This window comes from Macrotis lagotis, chromosome 4, assembly GCF_037893015.1.
Source record: "Macrotis lagotis isolate mMagLag1 chromosome 4, bilby.v1.9.chrom.fasta, whole genome shotgun sequence".
NCBI lineage: Eukaryota > Metazoa > Chordata > Mammalia > Peramelemorphia > Peramelidae > Macrotis > Macrotis lagotis.
In genome coordinates this window covers 264,541,656-264,565,052 of record NC_133661.1, presented here as the reverse complement: position 1 = coordinate 264,565,052, position 23,397 = coordinate 264,541,656, and the positions used below count along the sequence as shown (strand labels likewise).

The 23,397-nt window shown below is 38.0% G+C and overlaps 1 protein-coding gene across 1 annotated transcript in view; it reads right to left on the bottom strand.

Annotated features, from left to right (window-relative positions):
- The window catches only part of PRKCH (protein kinase C eta), a 277,240-nt gene that overhangs the window by 188,498 nt on the left and 65,345 nt on the right, over positions 1 to 23,397 (bottom strand). Inside the window, exon 2 of the mRNA XM_074235954.1 lies at positions 14,106 to 14,169. Coding sequence (XP_074092055.1) covers positions 14,106 to 14,169 — 64 coding nt within the window. The remainder of the gene's footprint in view (positions 1 to 14,105; positions 14,170 to 23,397) is intronic.

The following is a 23,397-nucleotide window of genomic DNA, read 5'->3' as shown; positions in this document are numbered from 1 at the left end:
ATGTAGTATTGTAGACTATCAGAGGTTTCCAAAGACCTCCTGATGGCCAAATCCAGTGGCTTTTTTATAGACCTTATCCTCCATGATCTTCATGTAGCATCTAACACTGCTGACTCCCCATTCCATCTAGATAGGTTATCTTTCCCCATTTTCTGCTACACTTCAAACTCCTCCTGTTCTAGTTGACTGTTATTCTTCCAGTTCTGTTAATGTTAATATTCTCAAGTTCAAATTCCATAAACTATTTAAAAATACTTTAATTATTGTATTTCATTATTATTAGTTTTTCTTTGTATCTCTATTTTTTCTTTTTTTAAAAAAATATTCATAGAAGAGATTCTATGGCTTACAGCAGACTGTCAAAGGACATTCTTTAGGTCTATGAGAGTCAACTCCTGCTGCCTATGAAAACTGACTATTAAATTTTCAGTGTGAGTATCTACCCTGCAGAATCAGGCAAACATTACAAAGTAGGGCTTGATTTATTGTTCTGTGTATTGTCTAGACTTAAGAAAGTGATAGAAGCACTGCAAATTAACTGAAAATTATGTTCTCCATTTTTTGGAGAGCCATGTGTTAAACATTTACCAATATACCATTATCCATGACACATACACAAAAGATTAAGACTATCTGCCCTAAATTGTATCCTTTTCTTTATATTCCTTTCTTTGCAATCTAATTCATTCAGCTTCAACTATCAGCTTTAGATAGGTGGTTCCCTGATTGCTCATGTTGACCTATTTTCTCAGCTCCAGTTTATATCTCTATCTGCTTATAGATAGCTAGGTGATACAGTGGATACAGTACTGGGCCTGGAATCTGGAAGATCTGAGTTCAAATCCAACCCCCTAACACTTACAAGCAATAAGACTTTGGACAAATCAATTAACCTCTGTTTACTTCATTTTCTCAACTATAAAATGGGAATAATAATAGCAACAACTTTCATAAGGCTGCTATGAGGATGAAATGAGATAATACTTTAAAAAGCACTTAGCACAATACCTAATGCATAATGGAGGTTACACACACACACACACACACACACACACACACACACAATTATTCCTTTCCCGTTATCTTTCCTAGACGGTCCACCAAAAGCTAAAACTCAATATATCCAAAACACAATTTTGTATTTTTATTCTAAATTTGCTCCTTATCATTATTTTTTTTCATCAATGACACCAATGCCTGTTAATTCTACATATAAAACATGCCTAGATTTCCTCCTCTTTCCTCCTAGTGACATCAGCATAGTGACATGGCCATTAGGCAAAGTACAAAAGTGTAACTGTTCCTTCCCTCTAGAAGTTTACATTCTAAAATAAGATGAACACATTAGAGAAAATATATAAAAAGAATAAAAAATGAGGTTGGGGAAAGGGATTCTATAAGTAACCAGAAGGACCAAGAAAGACTTTATGAAAAGATAACACTTGAGGCTCATCTTGCAAGGAAAGCAGGGATAACAAGAGTTATTAGTGAGTAGGAGGTACTTTACAAGCATGAGAGATAGACAATGCAAAGACACAGAGCTAGCAAGTTGTCCAGCATAACCAGAAGACAGAGTAAAAGGAAATGAATAAAATAGAAGAAAATGTAGGAAGCTAGGGGACACCCTTACAAAATAATATCTTTGTCCAAGAGCACAACAAATAATTTAAAAGCTAGAGGTAACTAAAGCAAATGCTTGATTTTTAAAATAATCTTATAACAAAAGATTAAGAAATTATGATAATGTATGGTTCATGTCACTAATAGGTAAACTGGTTGAAAAAATATTCTTACCAAAAGGGAAAAAAAAATCACTGAATCATTCTTCTTATGAATGCTGCCTGCACCCCCATACCTCCCACCCCACCACCTTAATGTCAATCCTCAAAAATGACATCCATGCAAATACATGTCAGTTCCTTTTCCTTGTAGGAATCTTTAAAAAGATAGAATTTGGGAAAGAAAATTTTAAAATAAATATTAGACAAAATTATAATTAGATGTAATCTGACTATATCCAATCAAACCAAACAATCATCATACGTGAGACTTGGGCCATGGGTCTTTTTTGTTCCTTAAATTTTAGATTCTGATTCACACTGAAAAATCTCTCTGGGGCAAGAAGGGGCAGCAGCATTAATAACTGGCACAGTCCAAATTTAACACATCTCTGTCAACTGTTCAAGATCTCCAGGGATGGAAAGGCAAAACTTCTTTTAGAACAGTGGCTTTGGGAAAGTAAGAAGGAATTCAAAGGAAACTTTGCAGAAAAGTAGCATGTCAAATGAAGTCACATGAGAAGAATGGAATATTTGAACCTTCTACCTCCAAGAAGCAATCATTTTTCTGTACCCCATTACTGTTCTGAGTTATGGTCTCTTGAGCGAAGTAAAAAAAAGTTCAATTTCTCTGTTACTGTCTCCTACATGTATCTTTCTTTTCTCTTTGATTATTTTAGTTTCTCTCTGTGTCTCTTTGTCTCTGTCTTTCTCTGTCTCTGTCTCTGTCTCTCTCTCTCTCTGTCTCTCTCTCTCTCTCTCTCTCTCTCTCTCTCTCTCACACACACACACACACACACACACACACACACATCCTGTTTTATTCTCTTTCCATTTCTTTCTTTCAATTCTCTCCAATTCCCAACGATAGCCACAAATATTTCTTGGCCTGAGTTGGATAATGAAAAGGGAAAATATTTATTATTTTTTATATGAGAAAGAAATGAATGTCACTTTTTTATAAGAAAATTTTTTTATTTAAAAAAATGATGTCCCTATTATATATAGAAAGTAACTATAATTGCAGGTTTAAAGCAGCACACTCTAGGCTGTATTTGTCTCTATTTAGTGGATGTGGTTGACCTTTTAGCAGAGAGCCTAATTATTTGTAAATTGGTGGGTTGACACAGGAAATTTAAGCTGAAAGCTGAAGAGTTCTCATTTGAGATAATGTTCAACAAGAGAAAGATTAAAATCTTGCTTCTGTATAAACCTTTGTTTCTTTTTCTCAGAGTCTAAGCAGGTATCAGAATTTAAATGTAGTTTTCCTTCTAAATTCAGTAGTTACAGATATATGTATACACACAAATACATGCAATGTATAATTCATTTTCAAAGTTACTAGGAGGATCTAAAGAACAAGATATTCTAACAAAAAAACCAAAGCAGCTTTCATTTAGACAAACTTCAATATTTCTTACATGTATATATTTATGTTTTTATTCAGTCAAGACTTTTTAGTCCTAGTATATACATTTTTTAAAAGTTGTTTTATCTCTACAAAGGATGCTGCAAAGTTTCTAAAAGTTTACTTTTAGAATTCAAGGAAACAAATTGAGTTTTTCTAATTTGCATGTTTGTGTATCTATGTAAATATACACATAAATGGAAACATATAGTTCTTTAAAGTTTTTTAATTTCTTTGACTCAGAAATTCCTTTTTTATGCCATTTGCCTTTATATAATATTTATTTCTGATTGCTGTCCTCCCTTCTTTACCTTAAGAAGTTGAAGAAGAGAAAAAATAAAGTTCAGGAAATCAACCCCATCTTACTGTACATATACTCACAGTTCTACCCTACCCTCAACTCCCATCTCTGCAAATAAAGGAGGAAAGTGCAAGTTCTCAATTTTTATTGAGCTCTAAGCTTGGTTATTACTATTGTACAACATTCAGTTTTGTTTTCTTTCCATTTACATTTCTGTAGTCATAGTGAATATTGTTTTCCAGGTTCTCCATCTCATGCCTTTATCAAAATATTCTATTACATTCACAAAATATTCTAGGGCATCTATGTTCTATCAATGCCACTGCCAACTTTGTTTTTGGTTCTCTGATATCACAAAAGGTGCTGCTATGTATATTCTGGCATTTTCTGGGCCTTTCTTTCCTTTCCCTTCCTAGGGCAAATGTTTAATAGTGGAATCTCTAAATAAAGGATTATGGACACTTTAGACACTTTTTAGCATATTTCTAAAATACAGAATGGCTGAACCCAATCCACAACTTCAACAATATATGTTTTCCTGAAATTTTCAAAATTCAATTTTCAATTTATTGCAAAAACACCTACATGTCTTCCAACTGCCTTTTCAATCAGAAATAAGGTAAAAAGAACATGCAATAAGTATTGTTCGCCTTATTTGAATCACAGCACTGGAAGTAAGCTACAGTAAAATTCAGTCATATTAATTAGGATAGGTAGTTTCTCCTTGAAAGTCACCTTCAGCCATTTCTGATAATAAGTCATGAGGACACAGGTGATGGACTGATAGATAGTATAAATCAAGGTCACATGGTCTCCTCCTTCACATTTACTCTGATTTCCATATCACCAAAACAATCCTTGCCTTGTAAAAGGACAAGCTCCAGAGGTTTGTACAATAAGGAATGATATTCAATTAACTAGTATGGTCAACCATTCACTTGGATCAGTCCATTATTTCTCACAGGTGACAGAGTGGTGGCAGTTTTCTTTCACCAGAAAACCCAGACATACTGGAGTACACTTGGGAAAGCAAAATATTAGTAGAAAGTATGGACCCATCCCAGAGATAATGACAGCTGGTGAGGGAGCAGAGACTGGTGATAGGAATGCCTACCTCATAGTGGTACTGAGACATGTCAAATGTCTGAGGCTGGATTCAAACACCTATGCTCCTGACTCCAAAGCCAGTGCTCTTTCCATGCATGACCTAGCTGCCCATCACCAAGATGCCCCTCTCTGGGAAAGGGATAGAGTTCCAGTAAGTACAATAATTCACAGTGAAGTGGGACCCTTAATATACAAATAGTATGAGCATGAGAAAGATTAAGATGCAGCATAGGAAATTGAAAAGCAATGGTCATACAATGAGAGTAGTATAATGGAAATCTGGAGAAGATAAGTAGTAACAAATGTGACAGAGGTCAATAGGGGAGAGGAGTGAGAAAAGGTTATAAGATTTGACAATCAAAAGATCTTTCTTAACTTAGGAAAAATAATCAGATTTCAGTATTTCAAAGAGAATGAAAAGAGAAATGGAGGAAGCAAGTATAGACAAGTTTTTTTCCCTGAAGTTTAGCAGAGAAGAATGATATATAATAAAGTTGGGTAGGATGAAGTGAAGATGTTTTGAGGAAGGGGAAGCATGGGTATGTTCATAGGTAGCAAAAAAGTAGTCAATAAATAAGGAGAGACTTAAAGTTAGAATGTGGAAATGAGAGGGATTAATCTGCTAGAGAAGATGAGAGGGGGTGTGATAAAGATTGTATGGCAAGGAGAAAGGTTACAAAAGAAAGAGATAGTGTGAAATTCAAAAAGATAGGAGAAAAGGAGAAGGAAAATCACTGGTAACTTTGAGGCAGGTAATTGAACTTTTTCAATTAAGAATGAGATGAGGTCCACAGTTAAGAGAGTAAAGGGAGGGGTATCAAAAGAGGCTCAAAGAAAGACAAGATTTAAACATCCTAGATGGAGAATGGGATAAAGAATAAATGATGATAGTATAAAAGGGTTTTGCTTCAGCATCTCTGGTATGTTTCCTATATTAAAATTTTAGGTTGGAGAAATTTTTGGAAAAGAATTACTTTATCTTGCTATCACTTTTAAAATAAATTTTGGTAACAAGATGTGATTGATCTGTCATTTACTATTAATGGGAACTCTGTGGCTAAAATGAAAGAACTCTTCCTACTCATGCCCACCTAATTGGCATTTTCCTGAACGAATTTAGCATTTATATGGGTTTTTTGGCATTTTAATTTTTTCCAACTTGCTCTAAAGTTATTTTTAAAGTTATTTCTTACATTTTTATGATCTAACTCAGTATCATCACCTGTTAACAGCAGAAAATTGGACAAAAGAAAGCAAAAGGAATTAATGGTTTCTGATGGCAGCTCAGAACTCAATGTGTTCTGAATCACACTCTATTCACTGTCAAGAGAAAGGGATGTGACCTTGAAGAATGAAGAGTAATGCCTTTGACCCCAAGGAGGTCAAAGACAGAAAGATCATATATTACATATATATATATATATATATATATACATACATACACATAATATTAATATTCATTTTTGTTGTATCTTTTATGTTAAACAAAATGGGCTCCCCATTGATTAGCTAAATTAATTATGCCATACAAATGTAATGGAACAGAACTGTGAATATGAGAGCAATATGACACATGAACTACTTAAGTATGATATAAACAGACTCAGGAAAACATTAAACATAAAGATTAAAAATATACATGAAATGAACAATAAAGTGAAATACAAAGCTGGCTATTTATCCTGACCAAATAGCTATGGAAGAGAGATAAAAAAATATGCTTCCTTCCTTTTGTTAAGAAATGGGGGAATTAGGGGAGGCTAGGTGGCACAATGGATAGAGCACCGGCCCTGGAGTCAGGAGTACCTGAGTTCAAATCCGGCCTCAGACACTTAATAATTACCTAGCTGTGTGGCCTTTGGCAAGCCACTTAACTTCGTTTGCCTTACAAAAAACCCCCTAAAAAATAAAAGAAATGGGGGGAATTGTAACATATATATAAAGGTGTGCCAAAGTCATACCACTAAAATGCAAAAGGAAACCAGTATGCCTTTAGGATCTGCATAGTTCAAAAGGGGGCTATAGAGTGATGCTACAAAAGATAACAAATCAGTTGAGATCACTTTGAAAGTGCCACCAGTAACAATGCAAACCTTTCCAAGTTTTCTTCCAGAGTTGGCAGTTGCCATCAAATGACTATTTCCATGAGCAGCTCTAGGGGTGTGTTTACTGAACTCATTCTAGTCCTTATATTTTTTTTGGTCTTTTTTTAGGTTTTTGCAAGGCAAACGGGGTTAAGTGGCTTGCCCAAGGCCACACAGCTAGGTAATTATTAAGTGTCTGAGACCGGATTTGAACCCAGGTACTCCTGACTCCAGGGCCGGTGCTTTATCCACTATGCTACCTAGCTGCCCCTAGTCCTTACATTTAATGAAGGAACCAAAGCCTTAGGAATTATCTGTAGCCACACACTGGCACTGAACAAGTTTGGCACAACAATTTTTATATATATAAATTAAGGAGAGGCAACAGTATCAGTTTCATGGATATTTAATTGCTGGATTTAAGAGGTACAATATTAGCCCAGGTACTTGCTTCATCCGGGTGCCAAAGAGACTGAAATTTTATCATTACTTCAGGCTGATCACTGCCCTCTGAGCATTCTTTTTTTTTTTTTTAACTGACTATTCCTAAGAAATACTTTTAAACTCATCACTTGTCACTAAAACCTTGTTGAGAATGAGTTTACCATATCAGTCATTCTTCTTTGTCAAAGGTTTCTTCTATAGTGAGATTCTGACATTATATAGGTAGAGAAGAGAGAGAGAAATAGGATGATGGAATTGCCAAAGATGCACTTTGTCTAATTCACAGCAAAAACAAATTCTGGAAGAGAGTTAATTGTACTGCAGTTATTGTTAATGGATTGATGTCACTTGGAAAGAAGATCTATAGTATAGTGACCAAGTTATTTGTTTACTTAATTAGATGAATATATGTATGATATACATATCAAATTTGCATATGAGACAAAACTGGTAGTTGCTGCTAACTTAGTAAGAGACAATGAGAATCCAAAAAGAATTTAACAAATTAGAGATGAACCCAATCTAACAAGATAAACTTGAATGGGGATAATATGAAGTTCTATACATGAGATTTTAAAAAAAATTGGAAAAAAACAATTTGAATAATTTAATTGGACCACATGGCAGCCTCAAAACACTCATACACACATATTCATATGAACACACAAATGATCACAATCTCAGTTATAGTATTGCTATAGCAGAATTATAGCCTGGTCAGACCCCATCTATTCAGTTCTGAAAGTCACCATTTATGAAAGACATTGAAAAACTAGAGCATGACCAGATAAGGACAATCAGAATATTGAGGGGACTGGAAACATAAAGGACAGATTAAAAGCCAAACAAATTAAAAATGTTTAGCCTGAAAAAGAATTAGTGAGAATGTGTTAACAGTCTCCAAGTATCTGATGAGATTAGGGAATAAAGAGATATTAAATTTGTCCTGCTTGATTTCTCCCCTCTCACACACTCAGTACAGATTAACAATGAGTGATAACTTCATGGAGGCAGATTTAGACTTTTCTCACAATTAGTGCTGCCCTCAAATCAATGAGCTGCTTCAGGAGTAATAGAGGACAACTTGATGAGGATCCTATAGAGATATATGTCCAGTACTGAATTCTCATGCAACTCTGAAATTAGTTGGCTCAAGAGTTGATGAAAGCTTCTTGCTTAATTGATTTTTGACTCTATTTTATTCCATACTAGCAATAAGGACCAGGGAAAGGATGTAGAAAAACTGTCAACTTCCTCCCTGAATCTTCTAAGATTTTTTATCTTTTTTTATGCACCTCTCATCATCTTTCTTATACTTTTACCTTTCACAGACTGGTCCTCATGCCTAAAAGGACTTCCTTTCATGCCTCTGAATTTTAGGATTCCTAACTTCTTTATCAGGAGACTCAGATGCCATTCTAAAAATTTCCTTTTCTGATTCTCCTAATAGGTAATATTCTCTCCCACCCACCTCAAGCTATACTGTATTCATTTTATCTGTTTAAATGCTATACCCTCTCAGGAGTTTACAAGATTCCTTTTTTTTTTTTTTACTTCTCATCATTTTTTTAAATTTATTTTTTATTTTCATTTTGTACAAATGTTTTTTTACATTAATAAAATATTCTTGTTTACAAGTAAACAAAATACCCCTCCTCCCCCATGAATATAGATAGACTTGCTTGGGCAAAAAAAGTAAAGGGAAGAGAAAAAAATTAAAATAAAAAAATAATAGTAATAATTGTAGGTATGGCCAGGTGGCGCAATGGACGAAGCACCAGCCCTGGAGCCACGAGCACCCGAGTCCATATCCAGCCTTGTAAACCCAACAATCACCCAGCCATGTGACATGCAAGCCACCCAATCCCCACTGCCCTGCAAAAACCAAAAAAAAAAGAAAGAAAAAAAAGACTCAAAATAAAATAAAATAGTAATAATAGTAGGGGTGGCTGGGTGGCAGACAGAGCATTGGCCCTTGAGCCAGGAGCACCTGGGTCCAAATCTGGCCCCAGACACCCAAAGATCACCCCGTTATGTGGCCCCAGGTAGGCCATCCAGCCCCACTTGCCCTGCACCCTCCCCCAAATAATAATAACAAAAAATGTGCTTGAGTCTTTGTTCCAACACCAACAACTCTGTCATGGGTGGATCTCATTCTTTATGATAAGTCCATCACAAAAGTTATTTCCATATTTTTCCATCGTTGCCATTGCTGATCGCAACTCCCTCCTTTCTTATTTCTCCACTACCATGTACTATATTTTCTCTCTCCTTTCACTCTGACTCTGCTGTAGGGTCTCTGAGTGGTGCAGCAGACAGATCCCTGGTCCTGGGGCCAAGAAGCCCTGAGCCCCCATACCACCCCTTAGGCCCAGAATCCACCTGGCCCTGTGGTCCTGGGCAGGCCTTCCAATCCCAGCCCCTTGCAAGAAGTAAGAAAGAAAATGTGTTATATCTGGCCACTCTCCCCCCATGGTCCATCCTCTCCTCCTTTATTCACATCCCCACCCCTTCCCCCTGCTCCCTGCTCCTTCTTACTCCAGATGTCTATACCCCATTAAGTATATATGCTGTTTCCTCTCCTAGCCATTTCTGATGAGAGCAAAGGTTCCCTCATTCCCCCTTGCCTCCCCACTTCCATATCATTGCAATAGCTCATTGTAATAAAAAAAATCTTATGTGAAATATCTTGGAATATTCCCCCTCTCCTTTTTCTTTCTCCCATTACATTTCCCTTTTTTCTATTGACTCAATTTTTACACCATATTTTATCTTCAAATTCAGCTTTCTCCTGTGCTTCAGCTATAAAGGCTCTCTCTACCTGCTCTATTAACTGAGAAGGTTCATATGAGTATTATCAGTGTCATTTTTCTATGCAGGAATACATGCAGTTCATCCTCATTAAGTCCCTCATATTTCCCCCCTCTCCTCCAATCTCCATGCTTCACCTGAGTCCTGTATATGAGGATCAAACCTTCTGTTCAGCTCTGGCCATTCCAAAAGGAACATTTGAAATCCCCCCCGGTTCATTGAAAGTCCATCTTTTTCCCTGGAAGAGGACATTCAGCCTTGCTGGGTAGTTCATTCTTGGCTGCATTCTAAGCTCTTGCCTTCCGGTATATTATATTCCAAGCCCTATGAGCTTCCAATGTAGCTGCTGCTAAGTCCTGTGTGATCCTGACGGCAGCTCCACGATATTTGAACTGTGTCCTTCTGGCTGTTTGTAATATTTTCTCCTTGACTTGGGAGTTCTGGAACTTGGCTATAATATTCCTAGGGGTTGGTTTTTTGGGATCTCTTTCTCTGGGGGATCAGTGGATTCTCTCCCTTTCTATTTTGCCCTCTGCTTCTAGAATATCAGGGCAATTTTCCTGTAGTAATTCTTTGAAAATGATGTCAAGGCTCTTTTTCCTGATTATGACTTTCAGGTATTCCAATAATTTTTAAATTATCTTTCCTAAGTCTGTTTTCCATATCAGTTGTTTTTTTCAATGAGATATTTCACATTTTCTTCTAATTTTTCATTTTTTTTTGTTTTGAAGTATTGATTCTTGATTTCTGTTAAATTCATCAATCTCCCTGAATTCTATTCTTTGTCTGAAGGATTTGTTCTCCTCAGAGAGTTTTCTTATCTCTTTTTCCATCTGGCCAATTTTGCTTTTTAAAGCATTCTTCTCCTCAATAACTTTTTTGAACTGTTTTATCCATTTGACCTAAGCTGGTTTTTAGCATGCTATTTTCTTCAGCATTTTTTTTGGATTTCCTTGACTAAGCTGCTGACTTCACTTTCATGTTTTTCCTTTATCTCTCTCCTTTCTTTTCCCAGTTTTTCTTCTAACTCCCTCATTTGATTTTCAAAGTCTTTTTTGAGCTCTGTCATAGCCTGAGCCCAATTTCTGTTTTTCTTGGAGTCTTTAGATGCAGGAGCTTGTGCTTCCTCATCTTCAGACTGAGTATTTTGATCCTTCTTGGGCTCATTTGCAAAATATTTCTCAATAGTCTTCCTTTTGTTTCTTTGCTTGCTCATTTTCCCAGCCTGGGCCTTGTTTGGGGGTGCTTCCTGAGCTTTTGGGACACTCCCACAAGGGTCTCAGTGTGTAAGGCTCTGTCCTCCCTCCTGATCTGTGAATGACCAAAAGCACCTCCCTCTGCCATGGGGCTGAGGTGGGGGGGGCCTTGCTGTTCTATTGGGGGGGGCCTAGACTTCGATCAGGATCTGAATGTGGTCAGAGCCCCAGAGTCCTGTTCCAGGGGCAGAGGACCAAGCTCACAGTCTCTCTTCACTCCCCTCCCTCAGCTCAATGGGCTCATGCCCTGGGGGCTCCTGCTTACTGGCTCCACCTGCTTCTGTTTCCTGGATCAGGGCTGGGGAAAGACCAAGCTGCTTGCTGTGTGCCCTAAGGGCTGGGCTCCACGTGCTCCCTCTGGCAGATGTCCCCTGCTGTTCCCCCACTTTGTGCCCGGTGCTCCCCGGGGTGCAGCTCAGGAGACTTCCCCGCTGTTGTGAGCTGAGACTCCCAGCACCCTGGGGCTGCCTCTGGCGGGCCACCCCTCTGGCGGGCCACCCCTCCAATCCCGGGAAGCAGAGCCTTTCTGCTCTTTTCCAGGTTACCTTGAATAGGAGAACTGCCTCAGTGGGTCCCTTTGTGGGTTCTGTCTCTCAAAAGTTTAGTTAGAGTCCTTAGCTGATGAATTTTATCAGAGAGCTCCTAAGACTAGATCCCTTCTTGTCGCCATCTTGGCTACGCCCCACTTCTCAGTTTACAAGATTCTTGACAGCAAAGGTCTCCTTTTCTTTTTGTCTCTGCAACTGTAGTACCTAACACTATGTCTTTTAAAGAACAGAACCTAAAGAAAACTTCAACGTACTACTACTTTTAGAAAACTATTACCTCAAGCAGAAAGTCTCACTCTTTTCTCATATTTCTTGTATATATTTTCCTTTGCCCAGGAATATGTAACAATTTATTTTACTTATTTATATTAGTTAATAAGCATTATACTTATTTTTAAGGGAACAGCTAGGTAGCACAATGGATACAGTACTAAACTCGGAGTCAGGAAGACCTAAATTCAAATTATGCCTCAGACATTAACTGTGTGACTTGGGAAAGTCACTTAACTTCTCTAAATCTCAATTTCCTTAATAGATAAAATGGGAATAATAGTAGCACCTACTTGGCAGGGTTGTTCTGTGGATCTAATGAAATTTTCTGTGTAAAGCACTGTGCAAACTTTAAATGTGGTTATTACACACATGTATAGTAATTTTGTTTTCTACTATTTTATAATTGAGGAGTAGAGGCTGTATAATTTTCCCATGCGTTTCTCCATAGCACCACACACACACACATACACACACACACACACACACACACACACACACACACACATACTTACTTTGGTTCATATCTATGATTTCACTCATATAATGAATTCTGGATGAGGAAATGTCTTCTACAAATGCAGACAGCCAATTGTTCTACAAATTATTTGTCCAAAATCCTGAGAGGTCAAGTGACCAGGGTAATACAGACTGTGCATTAAATTCTAGTCTTCCTGATTCTGGGACTGGCTCTCAATCTACCAATTCATTTTACCTCCACGCTTTGTCCTCTTTGAGGGCATGTTTTAAGTGGCAGCTAGGTGACACACCAGATAGAGTACCCAACCTGAGGTCAGAATTATTTTCTACTGAAGATTGTACACACTATTTCTAGGTGATGAACAGCTCAAGATCCCAAAGCAAAATGTAATAAAAGACATAATCTTAGAGATTGGTTATGTCTGTTCAGTACCTAATCTCTACAGTGATTCTGGGTAGGATTTTAGTAGAAGTTCCAATATGAACTCTTTCTAAGTTCATCTGACTTCAAATCTGACTTCAAACACTTACTAGCTATGGAACTCTAGGCAAGTTACTTGGCTTTGTTTACCTCAATTTCCTCATTTGTAAAATGAAGTGAAGAAGGAAATGGCAAACCACTCCAGTATCTTAGCCAAGAAAACCCCAAATGTGATCATGAAAATTCAGATATGGTTAAAAAACAACTAGACAAGAACACTATGTTTTACTCTTTTTGTAGAGTAGAAATTCAACAATATTTGTTGAATGAATGGTTAAGACAGTCATTCCTGGACAGTACTAGGGAAGATAAATAGTGAAATAGTTTGTTAACTTGTAAGTAGCCATAAGAGGAAAAAAGAAATCACTTCATTCGTTATAATATATAATACCAAGCAAATTCTAACATGCAATCCTCATTTAATCTTCCCCTTCTCAATTTTATGTGAAATGGTCTTTCGATACTTTTTTTTTACTCCTGACATCAAGGTTCCATAATCCCAATGTCCTTTTTAATTTTAGAATTCATACCAGGTCATGGCTAAATGAGTATGTTCTGGAGTAACCATAAGAGGGTTCTAGCAATAATGCATTTTTAAAAGTAGACTATATTTTACTGTATTCTACTGGATTGTACTCACTATTCTAGGTGATAGCTCAAGATCCCAAAGCAAAAGGTAATAAAAGACATAATCTAATGACTAGTACCTAATCTGTGCAGTAATTCTGGGTAGGATTTTAGTAGAAGCACCAAGATAAAACTATAGGGCAAATTCCTGGGGTTTTGACTTCAAAATCTCAGGAACTATTTTTTAAAAGATATGTTTGGGTGAAAACTAAAAGCTATGAAGACAAAGAAAACAGGAAAGCAATGAACAAGGCAAGGCACAAACTAGCTAGCTATATCACTGAGCTAAGACAATACAAATATACAAAATAATACAAAATTAGAATTCAGCTAATTTCTTAACTAGAACACCTATAGGTTATTAGGTATCCAAATCTTAGCCAAGTGCATCTAAAGAGAAAAGTTAACATTTTATAGAATGTATTGCACAGATGTATTTTCTAAGATGCAGTTTAAACTGTGACAAAAATTTGATGGTCTACTGAAAACCTGCTAAAATGTTGCCCTTACCTTCAGTAAAACTTCCTGTAAGAGTTATAACCACAAAAACTTTCCCCTCTGGCTCCAGATCCACCTGAAAAAGAAAAGAAAAAAAACCCTTTTATTTTACAAGTAGTTTTTGATTCCAAGGTTTTCAAAAGTGAGCCACATAATACATTACAGCTGTGTTATCTGATGTCTAAAGGGGTAGATTACTCCCATAATTTTGGAACCATTTCCCCTGTGAACCCAACCTGGCATGTAAATTACAGAGAGTTAAGGGAACAAGTGAAGCTGTAACTGACAGGTGGGGTTGCTGAGAATCAAAACTAAAAGATAATATTCTGCACTTAAATAAGGTTAGTTAACAGCATAATTCACATATTCATTGATTTTAAAATGTGGCATGTTATGTGAATCAGACTTCTATAGTTAATGTTTTAAGCTTTACAAAATACTATCATCAATACACTAAGCATTGGAGTAATAGTGCAAGTTTTATCAATCATTTCACAGATGAGAAAAGGAGACTAGGATTGACAGAAACAATTTGCCAATAGCAATATAATGAGGGAGGACAATATATGAACAGCTATGTATAAATAATATATACATAGAATAAAATGGAGATAATCTCAGAGTTAAGGCATTGACATGAAGGAGGATGAAAACAGGCTTCTTGTTGAAGGTTGGGATTAACTAAGGCTTAACAAAAGACAAGGAAGGCAGGGATCAGAGAGAATTTCAAGTATGGGGAAACAGCTAGGGAAAATTAATAATCTTAATAATAAAAAGATGACTTTAAAAAAAGTGGCACTTTAGTTAAGACTTGAAGGAAACCAGGAAAGCCCAGAGGCAGAAGTGCAGAGGGAGACAGGTCCACGTCTTGGGGACAATCAGTGGAAATCCTCAGATTTGGGAAATGGAGTGTTGTGCATGAAGAGCAATAAGGAAATCACTATCAATGGAGTATTTGTAAAGCATAATAAGACTAGAAAGGTGGGAAGGGGAGAGGTTAAAAGGAGTTTTAAGAGCAACAGAGGATTTTATATTTCATCTTTCAGGGTATATAGGAGCAACACTCTAACTATGCCATATACATTTTCAATATACCAAATTATTGATGCCTTGATCATACATACATTATAAGACCCAAAAAAACAGTCAGGATCAAAATATATCCACTAAGTATTTTAAGAGAGTCCACATCCTTCTTTTTTTTTGTTGAAATCAGAATTGCCTCTTTTATAGCTATTTATTTTGTATTGCAAACTGTTCTCATAAATGTTCTTCTTCCACCCCCACCATACAGCTCATTACCTCACCAGTCATTGCATTATAAATTCTCCTGATATTCAAACTGGTTGGTCACCTGAGGCCTATGGCTAATTTAATAATTCCCTCCAAACAATCTTGAAACCACTTGTGAACTGATAATCTTTACATAACAGAAGCTCTCAAAATAGAGTTCTCTGGGGAGATGACTAAACTGGAGGTCAGTTTTTAATTGTCTCCACTCCTGCCTTAACTTGTCTCGTCAAAAATATGTTATTTTTACAAGCCACTCCCTTCTCTTCAATATAAATACCTGGCAGAGAAGACTGAGAATCACAACATAAACTGCTGTTGGCAGGCAGAGAACTCCATGCTGCCTCAGGACAGACTGACATTAAGTACCATATGGGCAATCATCCAAACACTAGTCCTTGAAAAGGGAACTATAATAATAGCCCTGCAGGTCAACAGAGAACATGATTCCACAACAGAGGTGTTCCAAGATTTTCTTGGTAAGGGAGGGGAGGTAGTTTTAAAAACACAATAGATCTAATATGGCCAGACTTTCATTTATGAGGAAGAAGGGTCTATGAGATCCCTGTCATTTATTCCTTAGTATGCTGGGAAAGGAAATGGGCTGGCTGAAGTTTCTTTCTTCACTCTATAACCTTAACCCATCCCTCCATCTACTGTACTTCAGTGGAGCAGCTGGTTCAGGAAGTCATCTTCATACCTAATTTAGTTATAGTCTAGTAGAGTACAAATTCTTTAGGGCAAGAACTATTTTACATTTTGTTTTTGCAGCTCAGGCTTACAGTGCCTTGTTCAACAAATGCCTATTGGATTGAATTGGATTATGTCTTTGATCAACATCTTTAGAAAGATGTTCTTCCTATCTATAGTCTATTTGTCCATTTTGACCAACAATATGGACTAGGAAATATCTAGTCTCTTGCAGCAACTCAGAAATTAATGTTCCTAAAATAATTCATATGCCTGCATGAAAATTATAGTACTCCTCCACTGAATAAGTAAATGTAAAACTTGGATGATCCACAAAATGAAGCAGATTCTTCTTTCTTTTCCCATTTCCCATTCTGCAAGTCTCAGACCTTGACCTCTCTACTAATTCTGTATTTATGCTCAGAGAAGCCATCAATTCTAATATATTCAACTATTATTTCAAAATCTGTATTTCCAGTTTTTCTGGAAATCTCTCTCTCCCCCATCTTTTGTTACAAGGTATGGTTCAGGCTCTATAGATGGCTCTATAAAGCATTGGCCTTGGAGTCAGGAGGATGAGAGATTGAATTCAGTCTCAGACATTTACTAGCTGTGTGACCTTGGGTAAGTCATTTCACCTAGCTTTCCTCTCATCCAGGGTCATCTCCAGTCATCCTGATTCATATCTGACTAGTGGATCCAGTTGGCTCTGGAGGAGAACATTTTAATCAGGAGAGTCATAGTCTCACATGAGAGAGCCAAGGCAAAGACAACCGAAGATATAGCAGAAGACATAGCTGCAGGAACTGGTCCATTCCAAAGAGGCACTCTAAAGTCAGTGGTCACCAGGGATCAAAGAATAAAAATAGGTTCTGATAACTATGGATTAATCTGGAAAAATAATATGTACAGGTAACAAAAATTAAAGCCAGGGAGTAGGATAAGAATCCAGACCATAAGCAAATCTTGAAAGTCTAATCAAGTATATGATAAGTCTAGAATTCAAACTTACTATGTAGACAACAGAGGGAACAAAAACCCAAGCAAAGGGTCTTGACCTCAGAATAGGTTACTAATAGCAGATAGAATCTTGAGAATAAGCCAACTTTTCACCTCAGAGCATTTTATTTGTTCCTGTCGAGACAAGTACCAATACCAATGTGGGTTGTCCAGACCTGCAAGGAGATGTACAGAAGGGAGAAAGAGGGAAGAAAAAAAGGGAAAGAATAAACAAATACAGATGTCTAACCTAATCCTTCTCAGAGAGCGGAATGATTGTTCAGTGCTCTGGGAGGTTTAACTGTTGATATGTGTATGTTTTTACACCCTAATGAGATAATAGGTTCTATTCATTAAGAGATAATATCCAATTTTTTTTGGTATCTTTTACACATTATGGGACCTTGGTAAATATTAATTGAACCTGAACTTCTTTCTCCTCACCTCTAACTTAGGCAAATTTTTTTTTGTCAAGACAATGGGATTAAGTGACTTGCCCAAGGTTACACAGTTAAGTAAGCACTAAGTGTTGAGGCTAGATTTGAATTCAGGTCCTCCTGACTCCAGGACCAGTGCTGTAGCCACTGCACTACCTAGCTACCCCTCAGCTAGGCAAATGTTGCTCTTAAGAGACAACTCGAATGGTAGGTGATTTCAGGTCACCCCAATCTGGGGGGACTCTCTCCCTCTATCTTTCTACTTGTAAGATATCTCGGATTTGTTTCATTCTCTCTATTCCTCTAGTTACTAGCCAAAGTCAGACTCCTAGCATCTCTAAATGATTGTCCTTCATTTTTGAAGATCATCACATCAAGGAGGTGTTGTCATGACAAACACATGAATTGGATTTGACTGAGGGGGAGGCTGTGCTAAGTCACCAACCTCACTTTCTCCTCCAGAGTTATCTGGATCCAGAGGCCAGATGTGAATCAGGACAACTGGAAATGGCCCTGGATGCAGGGCAACCAGAGTTAACTGACTCGCCCAAGTCACACAGATTGTAAGTGGCAAGTGTCTGAGGCCAGATTCAAACTCCCATCCTTCTGAATCCAAGACCAGTGGTCTATCCACTGAGCAACCTAACTGCCCCTTAGCATCTCTTACCTGAAGTATTATAGAAGTCTACTAACTGGCATGCCCATTCTTTGCCCTCTCTAACCCACCCTCCAACCTGCTGCCAATATTATCTTCTTAAAGTTCCCATATGATCATGTCACTCCCTTACATAGGTATCTTCATTGACCCCTTATTGCTTCTAGACTAATAACAGCTATCATTTATACATTTTATAAAGGTTATATTAAACCTCACACCCTTGGAAGAAAGTTATTGTTTTTCCAACTGCTTTGACTCTAGGAACAAGAACAAGCATGGCATTTCATTACTACATTTTAGTGATTTGACATTAACTAATTGATATCTAGCTTGGAAGCACTTACGAGTTCAAATGAGGGGGTGGCTAGATGGTGCAGTGGCTAGAGCATCCATCCTGGAGTCAGGAGTACCTGAGTTCAAATCTGGCCTCAGACACTTGGGCAAGCCACTGAACCCCATTGCCTTGCAAAAAAAAAACAAACTAAAAAAAAATTCAAAATGAGCACAACATATTACCTAAGATTGTTGTTGCTTGTCCTTTGTTTTTGTTTGTTTTGTTTTTTGGGTTTTTGCAAGGCAATGGGGTTCAGTAGCTTGCCCAAGGCCACATAGCTAGGTAATTAAGTGTCTGAGGCCAGAATTGAACTCAGGTACTCCTGATTCCAGGGTTGGTGCTCTATACACTGCACCACTTAGTCACCCCCTGGTCCTTTGTTTTTTTAAGAGGACTAATGACATCAGGAAAGTAATGTCTTGACTTGCAAGTGAATAGGATTTAAGTGAAATAGGTCTGTGCAATTTCACTCTTTCCTTGGGAGCTATCTGGATCCAGTGGCAAGATATGGATCGGGATGATTGGAGATGACCCTGGATGTAATGGGTAGGCCTTGGTCTTTTTAAGTTAAGATCTTAAGTTAAGATCAGTTTATTTGCAGCAGGGACAGAGAACCTCTAGTCTGTGGGTCACATAAGGTCCACAGAATCATTTGTTCTGGTGCTATCAAGGTAACTGCAGGTGGGACTCAAAATTCAATAAATCCAAGAGCTTTATAGGGTTAGAATTTTAAGATGACAATTTTGTATGACCCACAAATGATATTATAAATATCCAAATGACCCTTGGCAGAAAAAAAGGTTCCCTGTACCAATAAAGAATAGGTAAGAAATGAGGCAAAAAATGGCCTCTTTTACCCAGTCAAAAAAAAAATCAATCTGGAGGGGAGGGCCCTCAGGGTTTCTGGCTAAAACAGACAAAATTGCTCACTGAAATAAAGGAATGAAATGCCATGAATGTTTTGTTTCCTCTAGAGTCAAAGCAATTTGAAGGATAAAGGAAAACACAGGCTTGGGATAAAAGCAAACAAATAGGATCCCTAGAAGTCGCAGACTATCATTATTACTATTATTACAGTTATTTTAAATTATAATTTTAATAATAGTATTCCAGGCATATATATATGTATATATATATATATATATATATATATATATATATATATATAAATGTATATAGCACTCAGAGTAAAGTCACATCAACAAAGATTTATTAAGCATCTATTATGTACTGGGGCTATACTTAGCTGGTGAATTAGTGTGACTTTTACTGTATTATTTTTACAACTAGCTGGATGGCTCAGTAGATAACAAGTTAGACTTAGAATCAGAAAAATAAGTTTAAATCTAGTCTCAGGTACAAACTAGCTATGTGACATCAGGCAAGTCTCTTAACCTCTGTCTGCCTCAGTTTTTCACTTGTAAAATGGGAATAATAGTAGAACCAACCTCTCAAAATTCATGTGAGGATAAATGAGAATATTTGTAAAGTGCTTTGCAAACCTTAAAGTTATCCCACAATGCTTTAGAATTACTATTCTAGGAGGGGGCAGAGCCAAGATGGGCACAAGAAAGGATTATCTCTTAGGTGCTCTCTCTTAAAACTTATAAACTGAGGACTCTAACTACATTTTTGAGAGACAGAACCCACAGAGGGATCCAGTGAGGCAGTTCTCCAACCCAAGGTAACCTGGAAAAGAGTGGAAAGGCTACGCTCCACAGGACTGGAGGGGCGGCCAGCCAGAGCAAAGGAACTTCAGCTTCCCAGAGGCAGCCCCAGGGCTCTGGGAGCCATGGCTCATGGCAGCAGGGGCAGTTTCCGGACCTACAACCTGGGGAGCATCGGGCACAACTTGGGGGATCAGTGGGGGCATCTCTGACAGAGCGAGCATGTGAAGCCCAGTCCTCAGGGCACATAGCTAGCCGTGTGGCCAAGGCAGCCTAGATCCAGATCCAGAAACTGTAAACAGAAGCCAGTAAGCATGAGCCCCCAGGGCATGAGTGCTGAGCCCAGGGAGGGGAGTGGAGAGAGACTGCTGAGGTCAGTCTTCTGTCCTTGGAACAGGACTCTGGGGTTCTGACCACATTCAAATCCTGATCCCGGTCTAGGCCCACCCCCATAGAACAGCAGAGCCCCCCCTTCACCTCAGCCCTGTGGCAGAGGGGTATGCTTATGGTCATTCACAGACCAAGGGAAGATAGAGCCTCACACATGGAGATCCTTGTGGGGGGTGTGTCCCAATAATACTCAAAAGCTCAGGAAGCACCCCCAAACCAGGCTCAGGCTGGGGAAATGAGTAAGCAGAGAAAAAGAGGAACACCATTGAGAGATACTTTGCCTGTAATTCCAAGAAGGATCAAAACACTCAATATGAAGATGAGGAAGTACAAGCTCCTGCATCTAAAGACTCCAAGAAAAACAGAAATTAGGCTCAGGCTATGACAGAGCTCAAAAAAGACTTTGAAAATAAAGTGAGGGGGATAGAAGAAAAATTGGGAAAAGAAATGAGAGAGATGCAGTCAGCAGCTTAGTCAAGGAGATCCACAAAAATGCTGAAGAAAATAACATGTTAAAAACTAGACTAGGTCAAATGGGTAAAACAGTTCAAAAAGTTATTGAGGAGAAGAATGCTTTAAAAAGCAGAACTGGACAGATGGAAAAAGAGATAAGAAAGCTCTCTGAGGAAAACAAATCCTTCAGACAAAGAATGGAACTGAGGGAGGTTGCTGATTGTATGAGAAATCAGGACACAATACTTCAAAACCAAAAGAATGAAAAATTAGAAGAAAATGTGAAACATCTCATTGAAAAAACAACTGATATGGAAAACAGATTTAGGAAAGATAATTTGAAAATTATTGGAATACCTGAAAGTCAAGATCAGGAAAGGAGCCTTGATATCATTTTCAAAGAATTCCTGCAGGAAAAATTGCCCTGATATCCTAGAAGCAGGGGCGGGGGGCAAAATAGAAATGGAGAGAATCTACCAATCTCTCCAAGAGATCCAAAAAAAAAACAACCCCCAGGAATATTATAGCCAAGTTTCAGAACTCCCAAGTCAAAGAGAAAATATTACAAGCAGCCAGAAGGACACAATTCAGATATAGTGGAGCTGTAGTCAGGATCACACAGGACTTAGCAGCAACTACATTAAAAGCTTGTAGGGCTTGGAATATAATATTCCAGAAGGCAAAAGAGCTTAGAATGCAACTGAGAATCAACTACCCAGCAAAACTGAATGTCCTCTTCCAGGGAAAAAGATGGACTTTTGATGAACCAGGGGAATTTCAAATGTTCCTGTTGGAATGGCCAGAGCTGAATAGAAGGTTTGACCTTCAAATACAGGACTCAGGAGAATAATAGAGAGTGGAGGAGAAGGGGAAAATATGAGGGACTTAATGATGATGAACTACATGTATTCCTGCATAGAAAAATGACACTGATAATACTCACATGAACCTTCTCATTTAATAGTGCAGGTAGAAGGAGCTTTTATAGATGAAGCACAGGAGAAAGCTGAATTTGAAGATATAATGTGGTATAAAAATGGAGTCAATAGATAAAAGGGAAATGTGATGGGAGAAAGAAAAAGGAGAGGAGGAATAGGCTAAGATATTTCATACAATAAGATTTTTCTTTATTACAATGAGCTATTGCAATGATATGGAAGGGGGGAAGGCAAGAGGGAATGAGGGAATCTTCGCTCTCATCAGAGGTGGCTAGGAGAGGAAACAGCATATATACTGAATGGGGTATAGGCATCTGGAGTAAGGGGGGGGGACAGGCTGAAGGGGGGTATGGGAGTGATGGAGGAGAGGATGGACCATGGTGGGAGAGTGGTCAGATATAACACATTTTCTTTTTTACTTCTTGCCAGGGGCTGGGATTGGATGGCCTTTCCGGGACCATAGGGCCAGCTGGATGCTGGGGCTAAGGGGTGGTATGGGGACTCAGAGCCTCTTGGCCCCAGGGCCAGGGATCTGTCTGCTGCACCACTCAGCTACTCTACAGCAGAGACAGAGTGAAAGGAGAGAGAAAATATAGTACATGGTAGTGGAGAAGTACAAATGGAGGGAGTTGTGATCAGCAATGGCAATAGTGGAAAAATATGGAAGTAACTTTTGTGATGGACTTATCATAAAGAATTTTTTCCACCCATGACAGAGCTGGTGGTATTGGAACACAGACTGAAGCACATTTTTTATTATTATAATTTTTTGGGGGGAGGTTGCAGGGCAAATGGGGCTGGGTGGCCTGCCTGGGGCTGCATAGCTGGGTAATTGTTGGGTGTCTGAGGCTGGATTTGGACCCAGGTGCTCCTGGCTCAAGGGCCAGTGCTCTTTTCGCCACCTGGCTGCCCCTACTATTATTATTACAATTTTATTTTATTTTGGTTCTTTTTTTTTTTTGCAGGGCAATGGGGTTGGGGTAGCTTGCATGGGGTCACACATCTGGGTGATTGTTGGGTGTATGGGGCCGGATTTGGGCTTGGGTGCTCCTGGCTCCAGGGCCGGTGCTCTGTCCACTGCACTGCCTGGCCATACCTACAATTATTCCTATTATTTTTTAAATTTAAATTTAATTTTTTTCTCTCCCCTTTACTTTATTGCTCATGTGGGTCTATATATTTTTTGGGGAGGGGGTATTATGTTTACTCTTAAACAAGAATATTTTATTAATGTATAAAAAACATTATTTGTACAAAATAAGAACAAATAAATAAATAAAAAGAATTACTACTCTAAAACTAAAGTCTAAGTATAATTTATTGTACATCGAATATCTCTGTAAATATGCTACAGACTACTTCTATCAACAGTGTATCTTCTTATTGCCCTCCAGATTACCCACTTTATACTAGTCATTAAATTTTAATTTATTAGATTACACTCATAG